At 42.9% G+C, this 25,787-nt stretch overlaps 1 protein-coding gene across 1 annotated transcript; it reads right to left on the reverse strand.

The window, feature by feature from the left end:
- Positions 1-16,812: 16,812 nt before the first annotated feature.
- Positions 16,813-24,151, reverse strand: LOC109899132 (protein Wnt-8b). The gene is made up of 7 exons (XM_020494186.2): positions 24,017-24,151; positions 23,338-23,371; positions 21,913-22,051; positions 20,940-21,065; positions 20,514-20,656; positions 18,060-18,200; positions 16,813-17,968 (listed from the first exon to the last, which is right to left on the reverse strand). The coding sequence occupies exons 1-7, from the start codon at positions 24,088-24,090 to the stop codon at positions 17,540-17,542; spliced, it is 1,086 nt and encodes a 361-aa protein (XP_020349775.1). The 5' UTR covers positions 24,091-24,151; the 3' UTR covers positions 16,813-17,539.
- Between the last annotated feature and the right edge of the window lie 1,636 nt (positions 24,152-25,787).

The raw sequence follows: 25,787 nt of genomic DNA on the forward strand, positions 1-25,787 counted from the left end.
CCTCACTGAAGTCTAATATTTCCCAGTTCTGAGTTTACAGTTGTTTTGAACATGGCAGAAGTCATGCTAGATTGACAGCATGTCCATGGTATTCAACCTTTTCTGTCCATGGTGTTGGTCTTTATACTGTCTTTATCTGAATGTATGATATATGAGACCTGGAAATCTAGTGCATTCGCAGTGTCCAGAACAATAACAAATTTTATATCACATGAACAATGGCCATGTATCCACTTATTTTAATGTATGTTATTTTTGTATCCTTTTCTGAGCAGCTGAAAATGTATGATTTCGAAAATGTACTACACAGTAAGGATTGGACTCGTTCATCTTTCCTGCAAATAGGCCTACTCATGAGAACTTATTGAAATGCCTACCACTTCTCTCAGAATGGACCCTCTGCCATTAATCATGAGCCAATGTAAACACACTATTATTTGGAGTGGTATAACTGAACCCTCCAAAATATGCCTCGTCTGACAAAAAAACATTTCCTTGCTTATTTTGTTTCAAATATTTTTTTATTGAACACACACAAGAATGGTGTATAGGTATACAAGACAGGTATACAATTCTTATCTAAACATAAAAGAGCAGACAGGAACAACAAGACCCAGAGTTCTGGGTGCAGAACAAATAATACAAAACACGACATACAAAACAAGGACACGTAGAGAGAAAGAGGGAAGATGTCCTCCCCCCCCCCCCCCCCCCCCCCCCCCCCCCCGCTTATTCCCCCAACTGCTCGGGTGGCAGGGCCAGCACATGCTGACCAAAGGTAGATTCAAATATTACAATTGAGAGTGCGTTAAAAAGTACAAATTCTCAGCGCCGACTCGTCCAAGTAGGAGAGGAAAGGCTGCCAGATTTGATCAAATGTTGATAATTTATTGTTCAGAATATATCTAATTCTTTCTAAGTGTACAGTGTTTGCCAATTCACTAAGCCATAATTTGGTAGAGGGCGCTTCCCTCCTTTTCCAAAACAACAAGATTAGTTTTTTTGCCGAGATGAGACCGTACGAGATTAGTTGTTTTTGGGGGTTGGTTAATCCGTTTAGGGACTCAGATACTCCCAGGATTATCAGAAGCGGATCTGGATCTATTGAAGTCACCAAAACTTCAGAGAGGATCCCAAAAATTCCACACCAATAACCATGCAAGCTAGAGCATAGGGCAAAGCAGTGGAGTAGTGTACCCTGCGTAGCCTGACATTTATCACATGTAGGGGATGTGTCAGGAAATATCCTATGCAGTTTAGTTTTGGAATAGTGTAATCTGTGTAATATCTTGAATTGTATGAGACGATGTCTGGAATTAATGGAGCATGTGTGGATATACTCCAAGCTCTCTTCCCAGTCTGCCACCGAGATGTCAGTCCCTAGTTCTTCCTCCCATTTTGCCTTGATGGCATCAGTAGAAGGTGTGCTAACAGATTGAAAAGCATCATATAGACGCGATATCAGTTTATCTGAGGTGGGGCATATTTTTATGCATCCGTCAAACATGGAAGGTTTAGCATTCTCAAATGTTGGGAGGTGTTTCCTAGCGTAGTCTCTAATTTGTAGGTATCTGAAAAAATTACTTCTGGGAAGATTATAAGTTTCCCTCAGCAACTCAAAGGAAGCAAAGGTCCCTTCTATGTATAAATCCCCTATGGTACTTATCCCCAACTCTCCCCATCGCTCAAAGGTGTTATCAAGGTTAGAAGGGGCAAAGGAGGGATTCCTGGCGACAGGGAGCATGAATGACATTGGTCTAAGCTCAAAGTGGACTTTAATTTGCTTCCAGATTCGGACTGTGCTATGTATAATAGGATTGTTATAATAAAGTGACATCTCCAGATTGACAGGCGACAAAATCACAGCGCCAATAGAGAAGGGGTGACAATCCTCACGTTCCATACTAAGCCAGCTGGATGCCGGAAGTACGTCATCCAACAGAAACGTAACAACGCGGAGGTTAGCGGCCCAGTAATAAAATATAAAATTTGGGAGAGACAATCCTCCTTCCATCTTGGATTTACAGAGGTGTTTTCCTTGCTTATTTTGACATCAACCTCTCCAGTTACATGTGCTCATCTGAGTCAGTTGTCATAGATCTTACCATTTCCTCATCTGATAAACCTCTACCACAATGTTCTGTCTCAGTGGTAGTATTCATTCCCAATATCTTTGGTGTCTGAGATTTAACTAAGCTGCACCACTGACAGTTCCTATGAACTATATGAACTCTTGGCTACATCAGGATGAAAATCAGAAGGAGGTTCTTTATCCTCAAAAGTGTTTACAATAGACTTTGAACCTGAGCCTCATTTACATTCTCTATTTGTACCCTTTTGTTTCATTTCACCTTATTGTCACTAGCAATAGAATGTATAAATGTGTCACAGTCATACAGGTATGCCAGTCCATAATTGTTTTTATTGTGTCTTTGAAGCAGTTGGCTTCTTAACTAATCACCTGCTAGTAATGAGCAGCAGGTAGCTTGGCAGGTAGGAGTGTTGGGCCAGTAACTGGAAGGTTGCTGGTTTAAATCCCCCAGCTGACAAGGTAAAAATCTGTTGTTTTACCCCTGAGTAAGGCAGTTAACCCACTGTTCCCCAGGTGCTGATGTCATTTCAGGCAGCCCCCTGCACCTCTCTGATTTAGAGGGGTTGGGTTAAATGTGGAAGATGCATTCAGTTGTACAACTGCCTAGGTATCTCCCTTTCCTTATTGGTATTTGGCACCTCCATTAACAAGATTGCATGAAAGTTGTGTATGGAATTGATAAGCAACAACAAAACAAGTATTAACTTGATTTGTTTCTTCAACTGATATTCCACACAAAAACAGCCAATTCATTTATTGGAATTAATATAACATGCAGAATTAAATGTGGGCATTACATGAAAGACAGAGTAATAACCAGGAGGCTGTTTGACACAGCCCCCCTGAAAAATATAACATATTGGGGTAAGTCGAACCCTGAAAAACGTAACAAATTGGGGTTAGTAGAACCCTGAAAACAACATATTGGGGTTAGTAGAACCCTGAAAACATAACATATTGGGGTTAGCAGAACCCTGAAAAACATAACATATTGGGGTTAGTAGAACCCTAAAAAACGAAACATATTGGGGCTAGTAGAACCATGAAAAACAGAACATATTGGGGTTAGAAGAACCCTGAAAAACAAAACATATTGGGGCTAGTAGAACCCTGAAACAAACAGAACATATTGGGGTTAGTAGAACCCCAGCTGAGTATTTTCCACCCCAGTTTATTTGAGACGGGTAGTAAGGTTTTCTCTTTACCAGTTTGTGGTCTTAAAATGGCAAAACTATAAAATCACATGAATATTTATTTTTGATTTTATTTCACCTTTATTTAACCAGGTAGGCTAGTTGAGAACAAGTTCTCATTTACAACTGCGACCTGGCCAAGATAAAGCATAGCAGTGTGAACAGACAACACAGAGTTACACATGGAGTAAACAATAAACAAGTCAATAACACAGTAGAAAAAATAGAAAAAAGAAAAAAAAGAGTTTATACAGTATACATTGTGTACAAAAGGCATGAGGAGGTAGGCGAATAATTACAATTTAGCAGATTAACACTGGAGTGATAAATGATCAGATGGTCATGTGCAGGTAGAGATACTGGTGTGCAAAAGAGCAGAAAAGTAAATAAATAAAAACAGTATGGGGATGAGTTAGGTAAATTGGGTGGGCTATTTACCGATGCAGCTGCAGCGTTCGGTTAGCTGCTCAGATAGCAGATGTTTAAAGTTGGTGAGGGAGATAAAAGTCTCCAACTTCAGCGATTTTTGCAATTCGTTCCAGTCACAGGCAGCAGAGAACTGGAAGGAAAGGCAGCCAAATGAGGTGTTGGCTTTAGGGATGATCAGTGAGATACACCTGCTGGAGCGCGTGCTACGGGTGGGTGTTGCCATCGTGACCAGTGAACTGAGATAAGGCGGAGCTTTACCTAGCATGGACTTGTAGATGACCTGGAGCCAGTGGGTCTGGCGACGAATATGTAGCGAGGGCCAGCCGACTAGAGCATACAGGTCGCAGTGGTGGGTGGTATAAGGTGCTTTAGTAACAAAACGGATGGCACTGTGATAAACTGCATCCAGTTTGCTGAGTAGAGTATTGGAAGCCATTTTGTAGATGACATCGCCAAAGTCGAAGATTGGTAGGATAGTCAGTTTTACTAGGGTAAGTTTGGCGACATGAGTGAAGGAGGCTTTGTTGCGAAATAGAAAGCCGATTCTAGATTTGATTTTTGATTGAAGATGTTTGATATGAGTCTGGAAGGAGAGTTTACAGTCTAGCCAGACACAAAGGTACTTATAGATGTCCACATATTCTAGGTCGGAACCATCCAGGGTGATGATGCTAGTCAGGCGTGCGGGTGCAGGCAGCGAACGGTTGAAAAGCATGCATTTGTTTTTACTAGCGTTTAAGAGCAGTTGGAGGCCACGGAAGGAGTGTTGTATGGCATTGAAGCTCATTTGGAGGTTAGATAGCACAGTGTCCAAGGAAGGGCCAGAAGTATACAGAATGGTGTCGTCTGCGTAGAGGTGGATCAGGGAATCGCCCGCCATCATTGATATATACAGAGAAAAGAGTCAGCCCGAGAATTGAACCCTGTGGCACCCCCATAGAGACTGCCAGAGGACCGGACAACATGCCCTCCGATTTGACACACTGAACTCTGTCTGCAAAGTAGTTGGTAAACCAGGCAAGGCAGTCATTAGAAAAACCGAGGCTACTGAGTCTGCCGATAAGAATATGGTGATTGACAGAGTCGAAAGCCTTGGCCAGGTCGATGAAGACGGATGCACAGTACTGTCTTTTATCGATGGCGGTTATGATATCGTTTAGTACCTTGAGCGTGGCTGAGGTGCACCCGTGACCGACTCGGAAACCAGTTTGCACAGCGGAGAAGGTACGGTGGGATTCGAGATGGTCAGTGATCTGTTTGTTGACTTGGCTTTCGAAGACCTTAGATAGGCAGGGCAGGATGGATATGGGTCTGTAACAGTTTGGGTCCAGGGTGTCTCCCCCTTTGAAGAGGGGGATGACCGCGGCAGCTTTCCAGTCTTTGGGGATCTCAGACGATATGAAAGAGAGGTTGAACAGGCTGGTAATAGGGGTTGTGACAATGGCGGCGGATAGTTTCAGAAATAGAGGGTCTAGATTGTCAAGCCCAGCTGATTTGTACGGGTCCAGGTTTTGCAGCTCTTTCAGAACATCTGCTATCTGGATTTGGGTAAAGGAGAATCTAGGGAGGCTTGGGCGAGTAGGTGCCGGGGGGGTCGGAGCTGTTGGCCGAGGTTGGAGTAGCCAGGAGGAAGGCATGGCCAGCCGTTGAGAAATGCTTGTTGAAGTTTTCGATTATCATGGATTTACATAGCCTCAGTGCAGTGGGCAGCTGGGAGGAGGTGCTCTTGTTCTCCATGGACTTTACAGTGTCCCAGAACTTTTTGGAGTTAGATGCAAATTTCTGCTTGAAAAAGCTGGCCTTTGCTTTCCTGACTGACTGCGTGTATTGGTTCCTGACTTCCCTGAACAGTTGCATATCGCGGGGACTATTCGAATATGCTTTTGGGCCACATATTTGGAGATAGGCTGACAGTGACAACATAACGTTCTAAATGTGTAGCTGTCCACGGTGCTGATATGTGTCTCATTGTTCAAATGTCAGCATAAAGCTTCCTATGACTTAGCTTTTTGTTCAAACTCACCGGTTTTGTATTCTAAGGACTCAAGTGAGCAGACTGAACCCTGGCTTGATGGACACACAATTGATCGCCTTTACAATTGAGCACCTTTACAGTGCTATTTATGTACCATGTAGTGTCCAGGCACTACATGTTTGACCAAAGTAAAAGTCCAGCAACACTTCCTATGACCTAGCTTATTTTTCAAACTCCTCTTATTTGTATTTTAGGGACTCTAATGAGTAGACTGATCCTGGTTTAATGGACACACAGTCAATAGTTTTTCCTGTACCGTGCAATTCTTTGCAATTAAACAAAAATACAGTAAGACTTTACTTAAACATAACATTTGAATATGTTTTACCAGTAGGCTATTATTGTGATCTTGACATTTATCTACTTAAGCTCCAATGTTATGTATCTTATGTAAAGTAGTGATTCTCTTTAGTTTAGATTTCCACCCATGTAGTTATACATATTTTTGGTTTTACATAATTTTATGCACTATGCACTATGCAAATATGCAAAATAAGATTGGATTTCGTATAAACACAGTGGTTACCAGGGACTTTTATTTTGAAGGCAAAATCCCAAAACCGGAAGTCTTAATGTCGATAGGATCCAGCTAGTGTTGCTGCATAAAACCCAACGGGAAATACCAAGCTAAGTGTAGTACCTGGAATGTGAGGACCACGACATCTAGTGTACTAAATGATGAACTCCTATTGAGCAACTTTGCACACATCCATCAGATGGCGTCAGAGTACTAAACTCAGCAACAGCAAAAAACGTCCCTTTTTCAGGACCCTGTCTTTCAAAGATAATTCGTACAAATCCAAATGACTTCACAGATCTTCATTGTAAAGGGTTTAAACACTGTTTCCCATGCTTATTCAATGAACCATAATGTACCATAAACAATTAATGAACATGCACCTGTGGAACGGTCGTTAAGACACTAAGAGCTTACAGACGGTAGGCAATTAAGGTCACAGTTATGAAAACTTAGGATACTAAAGAGGCCTTTCTACTGACTCTGAAAAACACCAAAAGAAAGATGCCCAGGGTACCTGCTAATCTGGGTGAACGTGCCTTAGGCATGCTGCAAGGAGGCATGAGGACTGCAGATGTGGCAGTCCGGCAATAAATTGAAATGTCAGTACTGTGAGACACCTAAGACAGCACTACAGGGAGACAGGATGGATAGCTGATCTTCCTCGCAGTGGCAGACCACGTGTAACAACACCTGCACAGGATCGGTACATCCGAACATCACACCTGCGGGACAGGTACAGGATGGCAACAACAACTACCCGAGTTACACCAGGAATGCACAATCCCTCCATCAGTGCTCAGACTGTCCGCAATAGGCTGAGAGAGGCTGGACTGAGGGCTTGTAGGCCTGTTGTAAGGCAGGTCCTCACCAGACATCACTGGCAACAACGTCACCTATGGGCACAAACCCACCATCGCTGGACCAGACAGGATTGGCAAAAAGTGCTCTTCACTGATGAGTCGGGGTTTTGTCTCACCAGGGGTGATGGTCGGATTCGCATTTATCGTCGAAGGAATGAGCGTTACACCGAGGCCTGTACTCTGGAGCGGGATCGATTTGGAGGTGAAGAGTCCGTCATGGTCTCGGGTGGTGTGTCACAGCATCATCGGCCTGAGCTTGTTGTGATTGCAGGCAATCACATCCTCCTCCCTCATGTGGTACCCTTCCTGCAGGCTCGTCCTGACATGACCTTCCAGCATGACAATGCCACCAGCCATACTGCTCGTTCTGTGCATGATTTCCTGCAATACAAAAATGTCAGTGTTCTGCCATGGCCAGCAAAGAGCCCGGATCTCAATCCCATTGAGCACATCTGGGACCTATTGGATCGGAGGGTAAGGGCTAGGGCCATTCCCCCCAGAAATGTCTGGGAACTTGCAGGTGCCTTGGTGGAAGAGTGGGGTAACATCTCACAGCAAGAACTGGCGAATCTGGTGCAGTCCATGAGGAGGAGATGCACTGCAGTACTTAATGCAGCTGGTGGCCACACCAGATACTGACTGTTACCTTTGTTCAGGGACACATTATTAAATTTTTGTTAGTCACATGTCTGTGGAACTTCTTCAGTTTATGTCTCAGTTGTTGAATCTTATGTTCATACAAATATTTACACATGTTAAGTTTGCTGAAAATAAATGCAGTTGACAGTGAGGGGACGTTTCTGTTGTTTATTTGATTCGAATGAAAACTCTCCAAAAAAATATACATTGCTCAGGTTTTTGACAGACAGTCACAGTGGGTACAAAATATTGTGAATTACATTCACTTGAAATCTTGAAATGAGAGACACCCATGAAATGATGTAGAAATAAGATGTTTTTTTTTTAAATGCTATTTTTGTGTGTTTGAAGGCAAACACTTGTAGCACATATCTTGATATAAGAGTAATCCAATATGTAATCAGATGTTGAATGTAACTTTAATCTGATAAGACATTTTTCAATAGTAATCTTGTTTGATTACAGTTAGGCCTACTTCATTTTTGTAATTTTATTACATAATCATTGTAATATGTAATATGTTAGTACCCAAAACTGTGTGTCTGTGAGTCGTCTGTGCGTGTATGTGTATGTGTCGGCCAGTTTCTGTACCATTTGTACCAACCACTTTAAAGGCCCACTCTGTTATAGTTAGGGATTGGGGAGTTTAATAATTGTTTTGCCATAAATACCACTTTATATTTTATACTGTAAATCTTGCGGTTATATAATCTCCTCCCCTCTCCTCTCTTCTCCTCTCCTCTCATTTTCTCTCCTCTCCTCTCCTCCCCTCTCCTCTCCTTTTCCTTCTCCTTCATTGTCCGTCTATCAGCATCATTCAAGCCCCGAGACTGATGACGGCCTCCTGGTGTGTTCCCATGCTCAGTGTTTCCTGCTCCGAGCAGGGAGCTGAGCTGATCCCTCTGATGCATATTCTCTTCCTATTCTCCCCACAGATCTCCACAGTAAATGGATTGACTGGCATCCCTGCTGTGTTGAGACAGGGGCTCACATCTCTATCCTGCTGATACCCCACAGTATTCTGCTCCGCTCTACTCCCCGGCCGGACAGACAGTAGATAACTGATGGGGAAATCAGTTGATTTAGAATAGATATGCAATTTGTAGCAGCAACATTACTGTGTGTGTGGGGTGTGGGGGGGTAAGCACTATATATATTATGAGATCGCTTTTATTACAATACTTTTTTATTATAAGGCTAATTTACTGTATATTCAACTCAACAATAGTAGAACAGAAACTGAAAAACGTAGTAGAAATAATAGTTATTAAACCATTCTTCACATGGGATCCCTCGATGGTCTCTCTCTTGTCTCCTGGCCTCTCTTCTCCTCTGTTTGTCTTTGCTCTCTCTCTCTCACACACATCCATAGTGACCCTGGCCCCTCTAGGTGTTGTGTGTCCAGATCCACTAAGCCTACAATCCTATTAGTTAGGGATTCCAGGAGGCATTAAATGTAATTTTCCTATTTTCCATGCTTGTATCATCACTTGAGTGAATTAGAGTCATTCTTGTCCTGTTATCTGTCTGTTATTCTTCGTCCGATTGAGACTGATACAACGGCCGTAAGAGATTACAGATCAATGTTAAAGGAATGTTTTGTTTTACTCATCTTTTTAGGTATAGTTTGAATAAACAAAACTGTAGAATTCTTCCTGTCACGTTGTAATCAGATTTCCAGCAGAAGTTCCAAGACAGATACATTCTAGAATGAATCCTAATTAAAATGCTATTGTCATGGAATATCTGAAACCATCATGGAAGACAGTTTGCTGATCCCATGACATCTCTGTCTCTGTTCTCTATCTGTCCCTCCGCTTCCAGTGACACCAGAACTACAGAATAGATTGACCCTCCAGGCAGTGAGAGAGAGTGGATCTTTAATCGCTCCCTTTTCCTTGGCAGTGTCACCTCTACCTCTCCACCACCTCGGACTCATACCTCAGAGAAAACTGGACCTGGCAGGACCAGCCCCCCCACCCTGACCCTTGGAGCATTGGACGGAGAGGAGACGGAAGTTCAGGCCCCAAGGTTAGAGGTCGTGTCACTTTCCGGAGGGAGATCTGTTGTGTGTGTGAACCATGTTTCACGCTGCGTCCTGCATTTGAAACATAGGTGTTGGTGTGTGTGTGTGTGTGTGTGTGTGTGTGTGTGTGTGTGTGTGTGTGTGTGTGTGTGTGTGTGTGTGTGTGTGTGTGTGTGTGTGTGTGTGTGTGTGTGTGTGTGTGTGTGTGTGTGTGTGTGTGTGTGTGTGTGTGTACATGTTGTACTATACTTGTGTGTACCCGAAGGGTTAGGGTTAGGGGTTAGGGAAAATAGAAGTTTGGATGGGAATCAATTGTTGGTCCCCAAAAAGTCCTCACAAGTATAATACAGTTTTTACAATCACTTTGTCACTAATTCCGGGAACCTTGATGTCATTTTTCAAAACTCTAGACACAAAATTCACAACCCATGATCAAAATGCTAATGCTAACACTTTTTCCAATTGCTTGGATACAATACACATAAAGCTAAGATCATTTGTTCATTGAACTTAACATCAAAATACAACCATTTCAAAATGCAATTCACACATTACATCTGAGATAACGGTCTATTCATTATATTACAATGATCTAACTATCAATTGATACAACTGCTCAAAATGATAAGTAACTTGCATTACTCTTAATGCATAGTTTTATGGAAACTGACAAACAATATTCCATGTTTAGATCATGAAAGTTTCAGGATAACGAGATCCATTGACACCAATTACCGTGGAATATGAACCAATTGGACTGACTACATTATCTATGGCTGTAATATTTCATCATCATTCTTTATCTGACACTGTTTCTATGGTCCCATGTACCACTTTTCCAGACCAGGTTTTCAGATTTGACATTACTGTACACTCACCAGCCACTTTATTATTACACCTATCTAGTACTGGGTAGGACCCCCTTTTGCCTCCACAACAGCCTGAATTATTCATGGTGTTGTACGTTCAGAAATGCAATTCTGCACACCACTGCTTTTTAACAGCTGTTATTTGAGCATTTGTGGCCTTTCTGTTAGCTTGAATGAGTCTGGACATTCTCCTCTGACCTCTCTCATTAACAAGGTGTTTTTTCCGACAGAACTGTCGCTCACTGAATGTGTTTTGTTTATCGCACCATTCTCTGTAAACTCTAGAGACTGTAGTGCGTAAAAATCCCAGGAGGGCAGCTGTTTCTGAGATGCTGGAATCACCATGTGTGGCATCAACAATCATACCACGGTCAAAGTCGCTTAGATTACTCATCTTGCCTGTTCTAATGTTTGGTCGAACAACATCTAAAGCGCTCTACTCTATATACTCTATATATTGAGTTGCAGGCAGCCACATAATTCGCCGTTTGAATGAAACCTTCCTTGATGAGCTAAATCAGGTCTGTAGAGCTGATGGCATGACCTATGTCATTGTGTGGTATAATGTCATGTTCCACCTGGCTCAAATGGTGCAAGCATGGTTTCAGGCCCAACCACAATTTACATCCCTGTACTTACCCCCATACTCTCCTTTCCTTAACCCAATTGAGAAATGTTTCTCCACATGGAGGTGGAAGGTATATGATAGGTGCTTTTTACAGTAAGCCAGGTGAGGAACACTGCAGTTGACGTTTTACTGTAGTTTTTTTCATTTTTTGTAGCAAATAATTTTTGCTTTGATTCAAGGAACCTACAGTGGGGAGAACAAGTATTTGATACACTGCCAATTTTGCAGGTTTTCCAACTTGCAAAGCATGTGGAGGTCTGTAATTTTTATCATAGGTACACTTCAAATGTGAGAGACGGAATCTAAAACAAAAATCCAGAAAATCACAATGTATGATTTTTAAGTAATTAATTTGCATTTTATTGTGTGACATAAGTATTTGATACATCAGAACTTAATATTTGGTACAGAAACCTTTGTTTGCAATTACAGAGATCATACGTTTCCTGTAGTTCTTAACCAGGTTTGCACACACTGCAGCAGGGATTTTGGCCCACTCCTCCATGCAGACCTTCTCCAGATCCTTCAGGTTTCGGGGCTGTCGCTGGGCAATACGGACTTTCAGCTCCCTCCAAAGATTTTCTATTGGGTTCAGGTCTGGAGACTGGCTAGGCCACTCCAGGACCTTGAGTTGCTTCTTACGAAGCCACTCCTTAGTTGCCCTGGCTGTGTGTTTTGGGTCATTGTCATGCTGGAAGACCCAGCCACGACCCATCTTCAATGCTCTTACTGAGGGAAGGAGGTTGTTGGCCAAGATCTTGCGATACATGGCCCCATCCATCCTCCCCTCAATACAGTGCAGTTGTCCTGTCCCCTTTGCAGAAAAGCATCCCCAAAGAATTATGTTTCCACCTCCATGCTTCACTGTTGGGATGGTGTTCTTGGGGTTGTACTCATCCTTCTTCTTCCTCCAAACACGGCGAGTGGAGTTTAGACCAAAAAGCTCTATTTTTGTCTCATCAGACCACATGACCTTCTCCCATTCCTCCTCTGGATCATCCAGATGATCATTGGCAAACTTCAGACGGGCCTGGACATGCGCTGGCTGGAGCAGGGGGACCTTGCATGCGCTGCAGGATTATAATCCATGACGGCGTAGTGTGTTACTAATGATTTTCTTTGAGACTGTGGTCCCAGCTCTCTTCAGGTCATTGACCAGGTCCTGCCGTGTAATTCTGGGCTGATCCCTCACCTTCCTCATGATCATTGATGCCCCACGAGGTGAGATCTTGCATGGAGCCCCAGACCGAGGATGATTGGCCGTCATCTTGAGCTTCTTCCATTTTCTAATAATTGCGCCAACAGTTGTTGCCTTCTCACCAAGCTGCTTGCCTATTGTCCTGTAGCCCATCCCAGCCTTGTGCAGGTCTACAATTGTATCCCTGATGTCCTTACACAGCCTTCTGGTCTTGGCCACTGTGGAGAGGTTGGAGTCTGTTTGATTGAGTGTGTGGACAGGTGTCTTTTATACAGGTAACGAGTTCAAACAGGTGCAGTTAATACAGGTAATGAGTGGAGAACAGGAGGGCTTCTTAAAGAAAAACTAACAGGTCTGTGAGAGCCGGAATTCTTACTGGTTGGTAGGTGATCAAATACTTATGTCATGCGCTAAAATGCAAATGATTCACTTAAAAATCATACAATGTGATTTTCTGGACTTTTGTTTTAGATTCCGTCTCTCACAGTTGAAGTGTACCTATGATAAAAAAATTACAGACCTCTACATGCTTTGCAAGTAGGAAAACCTGCAAAATCGGCAGTGTATCAAATACTTGTTCTCTCCACTGTATGTTGTGATTTTATTGTATTTCATCAATAAATGTCATATTTTGTTCAATGATTCCACTGTGTCTGTGGTAGTCTCTTCTACTAGTCATTTTACAGTGATGTATTTACATGCAGAAGCATAATGAAACATGTGTCACATATTTAGTACAACAATATTTAATGATTGTACGAACAACTACACAGTAAAACTATCGGTATCTTGTGTGTGGGTGATCTAAATTAATGTTCCTATGGTATTTCATGATAAATTTGTTATTTTAACCAATGAATCTGCAAGTGCAAGGTTTCCTTAAAGATATGAATGCACAATGCAATGTTTTGAACATTGGACAGCCTGTGCTACAAGTGGTGACCGTTTTGAGTTTTGTGTCTAGGGTTTTGAAAAATTATCACAAAGTTCTGAAATTAGTACCAAAGTGATAGTAAAAAAACTGTATGACACAGCTGTGTGTGTGTGTGTGTGTGTGTGTGTGTGTGTGTGTGTGTGTGTGTGTGTGTGTGTGTGTGTGTGTGTGTGTGTGTGTGTGTGTGTGTGTGTGTGTGTGTGTGTGTGTGTGTGTGTGTGTGAGAGAGAGAGTGAGAGAGAGAGGGCGAGAGAGAGAGAGGGCGAGAGAGAGAGAGAGAGAGAGAGAGAGAGAGAGAGAGAGAGAGAGCCAACCATAGCCATATGATATCCCAACTTAAGTTACACCACCCAATAGAACGTTTCCCTGAGCATTTCTATGTATAATGTATTGCTTCACGTAAAGTTCCTTAACTTCTTAATGCAGTATCAACAGTATTTCTTCTATAGACATCCATAGAAGCAGACTCATGTTCAAACACTGCACATGATTAGGTACAGTGTGAAGCAAGGTTGAGAGGGTCAGCCAGTGCAGTACTATTTTACAGCTGTAGGCTTTACGTCTCTGAGGTGGTCCTAGTCCAGAAGTACACCAGAGTCATGTGTGTGCGCCTACGTGTGTGCCATGTGTGTGTGTGCTTGCGTGTGAGCGTGCCTATTGTGTCTGTGCGTGCGTGCCTGTGTGTGTGTGTGTGTGTGTGTGTGTGTGTGTGTGTGTGTGTGTGTGTGTGTGTGTGTGTGTGTGTGTGTGTGTGTGTGTGTGTGTGTGTGTGTGTGTGTGTGTGTGTGTGTGTGTGTGTGTTCTGTGTGAACCTGAAGACCAAGAGGATCTAAACTAAAGGCTCCCCAGGTTCAGATTTATCAAGCATGGAATTATCTTTGACCAGATCAAGCCTGTTTGAAGAACAGGATTAGTCCACTGTTTTAAATCACTCCTCTTTCATCTCTTCCACCCGAGCACAATCGCTTCTGACTGAACGGTGTAGAACAGTGGTGTCAAACTCATTCCATGGAGGGCCGAGTGTCTGCTGTGTTTTTATTTACTCGTGTCCAATTAAGACCTCGACAACCACATGAGTGGAGTTCCCAACTAATCAGTGACCTTAATTGATCAATCAAGTACAAGGAAGAAGTGAAAACCCGTAAACACTCAGCCCTCAATGGAATGAGTTTGACACATGTTGTGTCGATGGTGTCACAGGTGTACCTGACGGTTGAGGTGTTAAACTGCTAAACGTGTTCGGTTGGGTCAGCTGCTGTGTGGGGTTTTCATTCCTCCCACAGTTCCACTTCCACAGGCAGTGTGCTGTCAGCAGGTCTGTGTTAATTAGGCACCAAACGGAAGAAAGCGGACTGAAACAAACAGGGACTACCTGTTTTTTTCCTATAAGAAAGGATCATTTTCATTTTCGGTTGCAAAACGTTCGAAAACATTGTCCGCTGCATACCCTAACAACACAACCCATTTACAACATTTCCCACTGAGTGCCCTAATAAACACAATCCAGACCTTGTACTGGACCTCCATAACAATGATGGTGACTCTGAGGGCCAAATCTTAACTTCAGATCAGCGAGTGTAACTGAGCCATTCCCTTAAAATCATGTATTTATGTCAATGGACACGCATTTCGCTACACTCACAACAACATCTGCTAAATATGTGTATGTGACAAATACAATTAGATTTGATGGGAGACTTGCACAAACATTCTCATTATATGCCTTAGTGATTAGAGAGTTGCTCTGCAGAGCAGGCCACCCCCTAGTTTGATCCAGCCAACAGGCTGAGTTTCTGATCATTATTTCATAAATAAGATGTCAACAATGTGTTTCCTTGACACTTTATTGGCTAGAAAGACGAGGGTACAGAAATGAACTGCCTCTACTCTCGAAGGGGCTTTTAATCTCCTCTTTCAGGTCTCATCTCATCTGGAGGGCCCCGTCGGGCCCCTGGAGGCCCCTGGGTCTGCCTGCAATGCCATACTATCTGCCCCCGGCCCTGGCACCCTCTTTAGGCTACCACAGGTGGGGTGGTGGGTGGGTATCCACCCTGGCAAGCATTTGTTTATCATACCCACTTGTTGTGGGCACAATACTTGAACTAACTTGTATTGAGGGAACAGTGTGAATCTGTGCAAAGCCTTTTCCCAAAGCCCTTTTGAAGGCGGAGGTCCATTGAGTCGGTGGAGGAGGAGAGGGGATTAAGCAGCTCGGCAGTGGCGCATTTCCGAGAGGGCTGATTAGCTCGACGTTCATTGTTAAATCGAGCAAAGGAAGGCCCTAGAGGAGAGAAAGGATCCAAATAGGTGAGCCGAGGAGGCCGAGGGGGCCCAGGAATGAAACAGCCAGCAGGAAGCCACTGGCGAGCCCCCGGCGAAGGACGGCAACACCACCAAGTTTTCCCAACAGTTTTTGTCCCAACTCACCACTCACTCCTAAGGAGGGGCAGCGTGAAAAAGGAGATTAGCATACAAAATTAGAGGCGGGGTGGTTGATTTTTAAAGATTTTTAAGGGCGACTTGTTTTGCTTCTTCGTGTTTCCCCCCCCATCATGCACTCTGTCTGGACAAAGTTAATTAAACTAGTATTAAACTGTAAAGAAAGTTCTGAGTTCCAGGGCGTTAGGAGAGGCTCTTAGAGGATTAGACGGACGAGGGGCAGAAAGAAAGGGGAGGTATTTGTCAAGGCGAAAGGCGTGAAGGAAGGAAGAGTATAATGAAAAGTTTTCTCTTGTTGTTACTTTGGCCCGAGGGTTATCGGATCCCCAAGTGAACAATAAAAAGAGCCTCAGGTTGTGTTGTACCACTGCTGAACATTGGTGTTTTATATGTCACACGGCGGGAATATAGGAAAGAATCGTGCATTCCATATCACCACTTCTGAAATTCATTCAACACTTCTGAAATGAATGGATGTGAAATGTGAAACGGGTGATTGGCATTCTCAATAAATTCATATAATAGGGGAGTTGTAGATTATACTTCTTTAATTACAAACGTTTTATAGAAAATAATAACAACCATGAAAGCAACTATGAATAAATCAAAAACTAAGGAAAAAACTGTGCAATAAATAAACAATATACTGAACAAAGTGCTTCATTTTATTTACAATTAAATACATCCTTAAGGTAAGGCTGGGCTGGGGAGGGGAGGGGAGGGCTGGGGAGGGGAAGGGAGGGGAGGGCAGGGCTGGGGAGGGCTGGGCTGGGGAGGGGAGGGGAGGGCAGGGCTGGGGAGGGCTGGGCTGGGGAGGGCAGGGCTGGACAGGGCAGGGCTAGGCAGGGCTGGGCTGGGGAGGGCAGGGCTGGGGAGGGCAGGGCTGGGCGGTGCAGGGCTGGGCAGGGCAGGGCTGGGCAGGGCTGGGCTGGGGAGGGCAGGGCTGGGCAGGGCAGTGCAGGGCTGGGCAGGGCAGGGCTGGGCAGGGCAGGGCAAGGGATTGGACGAGAGGAATGCACCCCAAAGTCTCTTCTTGTTTTTCAAACCTATAATCTGAATATCTGTTGTGATACATGCTTGAACAAACTACTGGGATGCTTCGATCTCAGGCACTGTCACATGTAGAGAGAGCTTGGTCATCATGACAGGAAGGAATGTTTGATAAACTGACCAATCGGAAATGGCGTAGCTCATTGGTGGTACTTATGACAATAAATAAGATGTTGTTGAGGTTTACCGTTGACGGATCATTAAGGAAGAGTTGTTCAAGATATCAGGTATGAAGGAGATTATTGAATGTGGCCGTATGTAACATGCTTTAAATGCCCAATGACTTATAATAATATATATAGTTGGGGGAAAAAGTTTTTTAAATCATTTTAAATATATGTATACCCTTTATACCATCAGTTCTACACAACTAATAGTTTCCCTCTATTTTTTCTCATGTAGTTTTATCAACATGTTTTTTTTACACACATTTTCTACCCCACTATTAAACATTTGATTGGGATAACAACAATACTTGACTTATTCAATAAATTATTTTCCAATGAAGTCTTTTGAATACAAGCAGAAAGCCTGTTGTAAAAACATTTGAGAGGGTCTGTGAAAATCATCTTGTGAGAAGACAAGGCATATGGCAGTGATGAGGATGGTGAGGAAGATGGACGCAGCTCAGTGCTTCTTCCTCAGCCTCAGGTTCTTCTTACGGCTCCCAGCACTCTCGTTCTTCCCCCTCTGCCCCCCCTTCTTCACACAGAAGTACTTGGTCACCGTCTTACGGCACTGCTCACACTTCACCGCACAGCACCAGTGGAACTTACAATTGCAACTCGACACCAACTCCGCCTTCCTCTCCTCCACGGCTAAACCGCACTCCCCACACAGCCTCTTGCAGCTCCGCTTCTCCCACTTGTTTAGGTTCTTGCCCTTCTTCAGGCATTCTCTGCCCTCTGTGCCAGGCAGACCCAGAGTACGGTTCTCCAAACAGTAATCTGGGGAGTCCTCTAGGTGGACCAGTTCTTTACGAGAGAAGGAGCTGAAAGTCTCTGCGATGGCCCCTCGACTGGCTGCACTGTTCCCGGCTCCCCGGAGCAGGTCCACCTTGAATTAATAAATTAATTAACTTTATGTGAAGTGCCTTTAAAGTGCCTATAAACAATATTGTTTAATATAAACAATAAATAATATATACCTTCAGGGCTCGGTGGTACTTCTCCTTCAAGTAGTTTCCCACCTCCCGGAACTCTGGTAGCTGTAACCAGCAGGTCTGTGTGGTGCAGGACCCAGAGACGCCATGGCACTTACATGTCTTCTGCATGGTTCCTTTCACCGCCTGGGAGGGAGAGGAGAGGAGTGGAGGGAGGGAGGGAGACGTTGGTTAAGCTTTATTCTACAGTCTGATTCACCTGGAAAATGGTCATTATAATAACCTGAACATTACATCAAGTAAATACTCTGTCAACTCCAGAAATAATATATTGTTGCCATATAATTATTATGTAGAATTTGTTCTTAACTGACTTGCCTAGTTAAATAAAGGTTAAATAAAATAAATGTAAGCACTAGGCAAATACCAACTGAAACAGGAGTATAGAAAAATAAATAATTAAAGGGACTTATTTTTAAAGCAAAACTGAACACACTGATTCAGGATGTTTCTCTGTTGCTCATCACTGTAAGAAACAATATTTCAGTCTTGGGGTGTGGTTCGATGTGCCAGTTACTGATGTTTTGGGCACCCATGAGATGCCATAGGAACAAAGCCAGTATTACTTTCTCAAAATAGTCCGAATGAATCTAAGATAACTTGCACAATTTTACATCTAACTAAGGTATTTGGTGCAGTATTTCTCAAGTAAAAAAACTGTGCAACCTGTTGTCTTATGTGAACATGTCTGTCTCACTGTATCTGTGTTCTGCGGTAGGATTGGATAGAGTGCAATCACTGCAGCTGTGCATCACTTGTTAGTGGGAAAGTAAGCATTGTGAAATGAAAGCCCAACCCTCAAGTAAGTCATGACGAACTCATTTACAAAACTTTGCTTCTGACTAATATCGTTTTCTATCAGAGAAGTTGTTTATTGCCTTCAGTTGCGCTTTAAAGCAGCAACATGCAGATGAGAAGTTCATTGATTTGGTCTCAGGAAATCAGTTTTGTATGTGTGTGTGGCTGAGCATGGTTTTGTTTCAAAGAATCAGTTGTGTAATGTGAAGACCATTGGCTCTTGATTGATGTGTTGTCAAATGAACCCATTGTACGCTCAAGCCTTCCCACTTGACAAAAAGAGGATGAATTCACTGAGGGGAGAAAGGATAGGTTCAAGGTTCATGCTCAAGTTTTTGTCAGCTTTTGTGATCCCCCTCAATATTTCCTGACTTCACCCCGACACATATGTTAACAGATGTCGGTTCAAAAGGAACGTTTCTTTACGGGGAAGGGAAGAGCTTCCTCGCGAGGTGAGGGCCAAATCAAAGTTTCACATCGAGACACTGACTGTGTCCCTCCTGGAGTGAGAGGAGTATTTATTTAGCAAGGCCATTGTCGAGATGTTTTCTGCCATGAGAAGAACCAATGAAGAGACTATGGGGAGTCTATTGAGTGTCAAAATGAAGAAGGGGTGAGTTTTTCTTTTTTTCTCTGGTATTTTTTTTGTTACAATGATGCTCCAGGTGCCATGGGGTTCGGAGGGGCAGCGAGGGCCCAACAGGAGGGCTCCTAGGCGGGATAAACAAAGACCACTCCATTCTCTCGCCTGTGGTCCTTCATCCCTGACTATGGACTCCTCAGGGGCCACACAAAGACCAGCAGAATAAATGTTGGATGCTTATTGCAAGAATGAAACTAAAAACGTATTTAAAGAGAGCAGACAGGCATAATACTGGCCCCCGTCTGCAGTGTGTGGAACCATGGGATACTCTAATTAAGAAGTAGCACCAGTGATCCTGAGATCTTGCAACTCAAGTCTTGTCATAATAAAGGACATTCAGTAACTGGTAAATAGGCCCTTCTGGTACAGCGAACACACTGTGGTTATTGGAGGACGAGTGGCACCTCACTTATGGGGACGTGAAAGGGGACGCTTGGGTGGTACGCTTGCTGTAAGCTGTAATTCTCACTGGGCAGGTTGAGAAATAAAAAAATGATTCAAAAGGTACTTTACATTGAGCAGTCGGTCGGTTGGGGGGCCGAGTGGGAAACGCAAATATCAGACAGGCCATCTGGCCCTCCAGCTTGAACTACAAGAGCTCCCCCCTATGGCAATCTCACTGATTTAATCTCAAAGTGATCTGGAGTTCAGAACACCCTGAAAGCCAAGCTCTATATCTATCTGGAATTATGATAATATTTCACTATATCATCAAAGTTTTGTACAGTGCCGAGGGATAGCTCACCCCTTGCAGCACCAATGTGTTGCCTAGCACTCGCCTGTCGATTTGCACCAGAATGGTCGTCACACAGCAACTATCAATCTGGAAAGCTGAGGAGTACAGTATTTGTACTTGTGTCCTTATTCACAGATGTTTTAGGGGACGTATGGGTACTGTTTTTATGGATGCCTTACTGTATGTGTCACAGTCAGGTAACATAGAGAATATAGTAAATAATGGTAAGAGTAAAAAGTACAATATAAAGTAAATACTGTACCTTGCGCCCAGCCTCGTTGTTGTGGAGGTTCATGGCGGCCCGTGCGTCCTGGCCTGTCTCCAGCGCGTCAACAAACTGCTTGGAGATGGCCTCACCGAACCCCACGTTGTCACTGCAGCCCCCCCACTGCCAGCCTGTACCCCCTGTAAACATAACCCAACCATCAGTTCACTGCAGCAGCCCCCCCCCCCCCTACCCACTGGGGACACAAGCAGGAGTTTGTCTGTACGAGAGGGTGGCTCACCATTTGTGACGGAAATAAGTTGAAGGGAATTATTTCCAAAGTACTTGAAAAGATCATTTAAATGTTGTTTTGCCTACAACCGAATCCCATCACATGACTACAACACAGTATGTACATCAGCTGTTTCATCTATGCGTGTCTTGCAATGATCTGTGTGTGGATTTTTAAAAATCTTCTCTTACCCCGCTGTCCATTCCTGGTGTCGTCACAGCCACAGTTGTCAAAGTCCCCCAGACTGCAGTTCCTTGTCAGAGTGTACATGACTCCTGCTGAACTGATGGCATGGACAAACGCTGTCTCCCTGTTCGCTGTGGAAAAAACAGATGATATATTATTATATTATAGTAGCAATGATTACTGAACTGATGTCAAGGACAAGCGCTGTCGCTCTGTTTGCTTTGGGTGAGAGAGACATTTTAAAATGCACTCAGGAATGCCTTCTGTACTCAGGAATGCCTTCTGTACTCAGGAATGCCTTCCTCTGAATAGGTCATTCCTCTCCTCTAGCCTGTGACCCTAACCCTTATCTTTAGAGTGGGGCTTCTATTTCAACGCCTCTCACTCCACAGTATCCTTTATCTCCTATCTCTCCTGGTAATTAACACATTGCCTCTAATTGCCATTGGGGTGCCATGTTTTCACAAGGCCCCTGAGCAGGGTCCCGTCGATGGGAGGCTCAGTAGGATGTTGTGAATTGGATTAGTAGTGTTTGTTTTGGCCAGTGTGACCGTGGGGTTGCTGTTGTATTGGGTGAGGGAACCGTAGTGGCCGTGGGGTTGCTGTAACGATCCTTTTGACTGATGAATCTCCTGACTAAACAAACAAACAAACGCCATCTCACTTTCTAGAAAGAGTCCTTCCTCCTTGATCTGGATGGGCCTATCTGTGACTAAAAGCTGGTCTATTATTAAAAGGCCAATCAAATTATTTCCTAGTCAGCATATAGTGCACTACTTTTGACCATATAGTGTCCTAGATTTGGTCTGGTCAACAATAGTGCACTATATGGAGAATAGTGTCATTTAGGCAGAAAAAGAGGGAGTCATTTGGGCAGCACAACAAAAGTTCCCAAATTCTCCAAACTTTCTAATTGAAATTCCAAAGTTCCAAAGTGGAATTCAGAATTCCAATGGAGCCTGGGTCATTGGCTCTTACCGCTGCGGAGGCTTCTGTGTGTGGACAGCTGCAGGGCTCTCTCAGGGCAGTTCCATCGGTCCCAGGCAAACTGGTATTTGCACTCCTCGATGCCGCTCTGCGCCCCGGCTGCTACGCTGCTGGAGTAAATCAGGTAAGCCTGGAGGAACACAGAGGAGTATATCATCATGGCATATGTGATGGTACAATATACTAAAAACTTAATAGGTTCAATCATGAAAAGCAACTAATTCTAGAGACATTTAGTTCTATAACCCCCAAATTCCTAGTGTATTAACTGAGTTTTTGTTGTAACAATACTAATAAACATTAGCTTCGGTTAGCAACAGAAATTGACCAAAAAAGTCGTAATACAATATTAATTCAACTTTTTGAACATGATTCACAACCCCTGAGTGAGTTAAGAATCCCAAGCCCTATTCTTTACATGTTCACCATGTCCACTTGGCTTGTTCGCCCAGCTCTCTGGTCCTTGTTGAGACTGTGTGAATGATATGTCTCAAGTGGCCTGTTGAGAGACTGAGCCACCACCTCTCTGCTTCTCACTGGGGTCTGGTGGGATAATGATGACCACCCACCACAGCACAGCACATGCCAGCACCGCCTTTCCTGCCTCTACTGCCTCTGGTTTATTCCCACTCAACACAGAGAGATCTCTACTGCCTTTCCTGCCTCTAGTTTAGCTCAACAACCAACTGACCTCTACTGCCTCCATTGTCTCTATACCACAGGTGGCTGGTGGCACCTTAATTGGGTAGGAGAGCTTATAGTAATGGCTGGAACAAAATGAAGGGAACGGTATACCATTCCAGTCACTCCATTCCAAACATTATTATGAGCTCTCATCCCTTCACCAACAGCCTCCTGTGCGATACACACTCAATCCTGGGACCTCTTTTGCCTCTACTGCCTCCATTGCCTCTCATGGGTAAAATTGGAATTGGAATTTCAGTTAACTTCCTAAATTGACTGAAAAAGAAATGAAATTGACCAAAACCCTTTCCAGGTCCTCTCCTGCCACTGCCTCTATACACACTGAACCCAATAACTCTCCACCTCTACTACCAAAACCCATGGACATTCAAAGCTTCTTAGCCTCAGTAAGGTCAAGTGCATTAGATACAAATAAGGAGTGAACCCAAAAGGCCAGCATAACCCTGTGAAGTTATACTCTTGCTGTTGTTATAACAAATAAATGATGAAAATACATATGTATATGAACCATAAACTCTCATTGTGGAGAAAATTAAATGCTGTCTATAGATTGAAACAGAGAGGGAGAAAGAGAGTAACGTAACGCAATAATGTCTTCGGAGTGAGGTTTTGTAAGAGATCCTCACAGGGTGGTTTTTGCTCTCTTTTTAGGGAGGGAAGGAGGGAAGGGAAAGGGGATCTGGGCAGAAGATCAAAAGAATGTTGGCTTACCTTAGGTCCAGTCATCAGGAAATTATTCACTGACCTGGAAGAGGAGACAGCTTATTAACTCTGGGAATTAAGTGTCCTTCAGCAAGGGCAGGAATTCCACAGCTCCCTCACTTAACATCTCTCATTAGGTATCTTTAATAGCATTGAATAATATGGTACTAAAGCATCATTATCTATTTTAAATAACGCAGTACTAAAACATATAATAACATGGTTCTAAACCATATCATTCCTATAAATCCTTGTCTCCCAAATGAATTAAACCCTGGCCTGTTGATCAGTAACCATGGTGTTAAAGTGACATTTCTGGGTAGGTTATATCCAAAAGACCTAAACAAAAACAAAAAAATCCTCAGTAAAATAGACTGAGATGAAAGTAGATTAATGAGTAATAAACATTACAAGAATTACAGGACAATATTGAATTATCATTATTTAATACTTTTCCATCCGTAGATTCTCATAAAGGAAAATCAAAAAGCCTCATTGGTAAACCATTTTCAAACTTAAACTAACTTTTTTATTTGATTAGTAAATAGAAAAACCTTTCACCATCAAAATCATTGAATTATTTCTCTATTCCAAAAAGCCTATGTACAATACTTAATTAACAACCTTCCTATCCATTGCTTTGGATGGATGAGGCAATAACAAAGAGTCCAAAATAGTTTAAACTCACCAGCTGAAGCAGGACCTTGTCATGTGAGTCATCAAAATGAAGATATAGTAACAGACCTCCAAATGCATGAACATCCTGACAGAAGAGATGAGAGAGGATAGAGGGATGGCATGCACATTCAGCAGCTCTCTAAATGAGGATAGATGATATAGTGAGAGCTACTACCCTACATACATCCACAACCCCAATCAACACTGGCTGTATATGCTAAGATACTCATGTGGGACTCGCTAGAGGGGGGCTCTGAAATGGACCCACTCTCATCCCAACAAGAGATTATCTACTTAATTAAAGATTTTCCCCGTTTTACTCCCTCGACCAATCAGAAGGAGCGCACCGAGGAGAGATTGAAATGATCAAAAGGGCACCCTGGGCCTCGCGCAGACAAATAGCAACCAGGGAAGATTCGGCCCGAACTCTCTCTCCATGCCCGCGGCCTTCTGAAGGATTCAGGATAAAGTGAATTAATATTAAACCGGCTGAAATCGACTCATCTGGCAGAGTTTGCACCCTGAAAAGTTAATTTACTCACCATCTTGAAAGAGTTTGACACAGCGGCCGGTAACTGATAGGCTAACAGTACTGGTATTATTTTCTTCGAACAAACACGAGATGTTATTTGGATATTGTGGGATTTCTTGAGAGGTGTGTCTTTTATGAAGTTATTCACCTGGTTTTACAAATGCCACGTCCGATTAAGTCAACGTTCATCCCTCTAAAAAGACGCATAGACTAATTAACATCCCAATGTTTGAAATTCAGTGTTGAAGTATGTATATAATTTGACATTTTCCAGATGCACACAGTTTCCCCAAAGATCATTTCCAACCTCTGATTTAAAAGAAAATATAAACCTACTACAAGGAATTTTAATTGGCTTAACCTGAACTAAATGTACAAGAGAGAGCAGTATTATAAATAGGCCCACAAGTGAGGAAAATTGATTTTAAAACAACATCAGATAGGCTAAACACTGCTCAATATACGAATAGGCTAACCTAATCAATTCACTAACAAATTTCCAAACAACAAATTCACTAACATTTCCATCTCTATATGATCCATATTAATTAGGTATCGAAAGTATTAACGTTGACTGTTTTGGGAGTGGTTAGGCCTGTTAAAAACATCCCTTTAAACAATGAAGGCATTTTATTCGAAAATGAGTTTTTAAAAAGATTGCATTAATTTGCCAAATACAAATCGAGGAAAAAGTTTGAATTTATGTGCATGAATAACTATAGCCTAGCTAAAACGCAATTGTTTATTTAAAATAAAATACAATTGCCCAGTGAACATTTATAGAATTTCAAGAAATGTTAAGGTAGTGTAAAGACATGTTAATACATTTAGATTTTTGAAAAGTTTGATGCATTGATCAAAAGATAAGAATGGGTTTAGAGCAGAATCTAGTAACTGCACTCTCATCATGTATCCTAAAGGTTTGCAGAATGAAGTTGCAAATTAAAGCCGTTGCGCATTATTGGCAACGTCCTTCCTCAAAATGATGACATTAGCCCTACATAAGAAGGCCAACAGTTGCATTGTAGCCTACTGAAGTCAGCGAATTAATCGGTCACTTAATTCAGGCCTTTGACATTTTCATTGAATCGCCTGCTGTTGTAATATACAGGCCTAATATGACGTGAAAACTTCATGTCAATTTCAAGTTAACATTTCACCGAAGTGCTGCTCTAGCTTGTGAGAATCGGATACACGTTTTACCTAACAAAACCAAGCGCATTTCCAGTGAATGCGATGACATTTTGAG

Source organism: Oncorhynchus kisutch, linkage group LG11 (assembly GCF_002021735.2).
Source record: "Oncorhynchus kisutch isolate 150728-3 linkage group LG11, Okis_V2, whole genome shotgun sequence".
Taxonomy (NCBI): domain Eukaryota; kingdom Metazoa; phylum Chordata; class Actinopteri; order Salmoniformes; family Salmonidae; genus Oncorhynchus; species Oncorhynchus kisutch.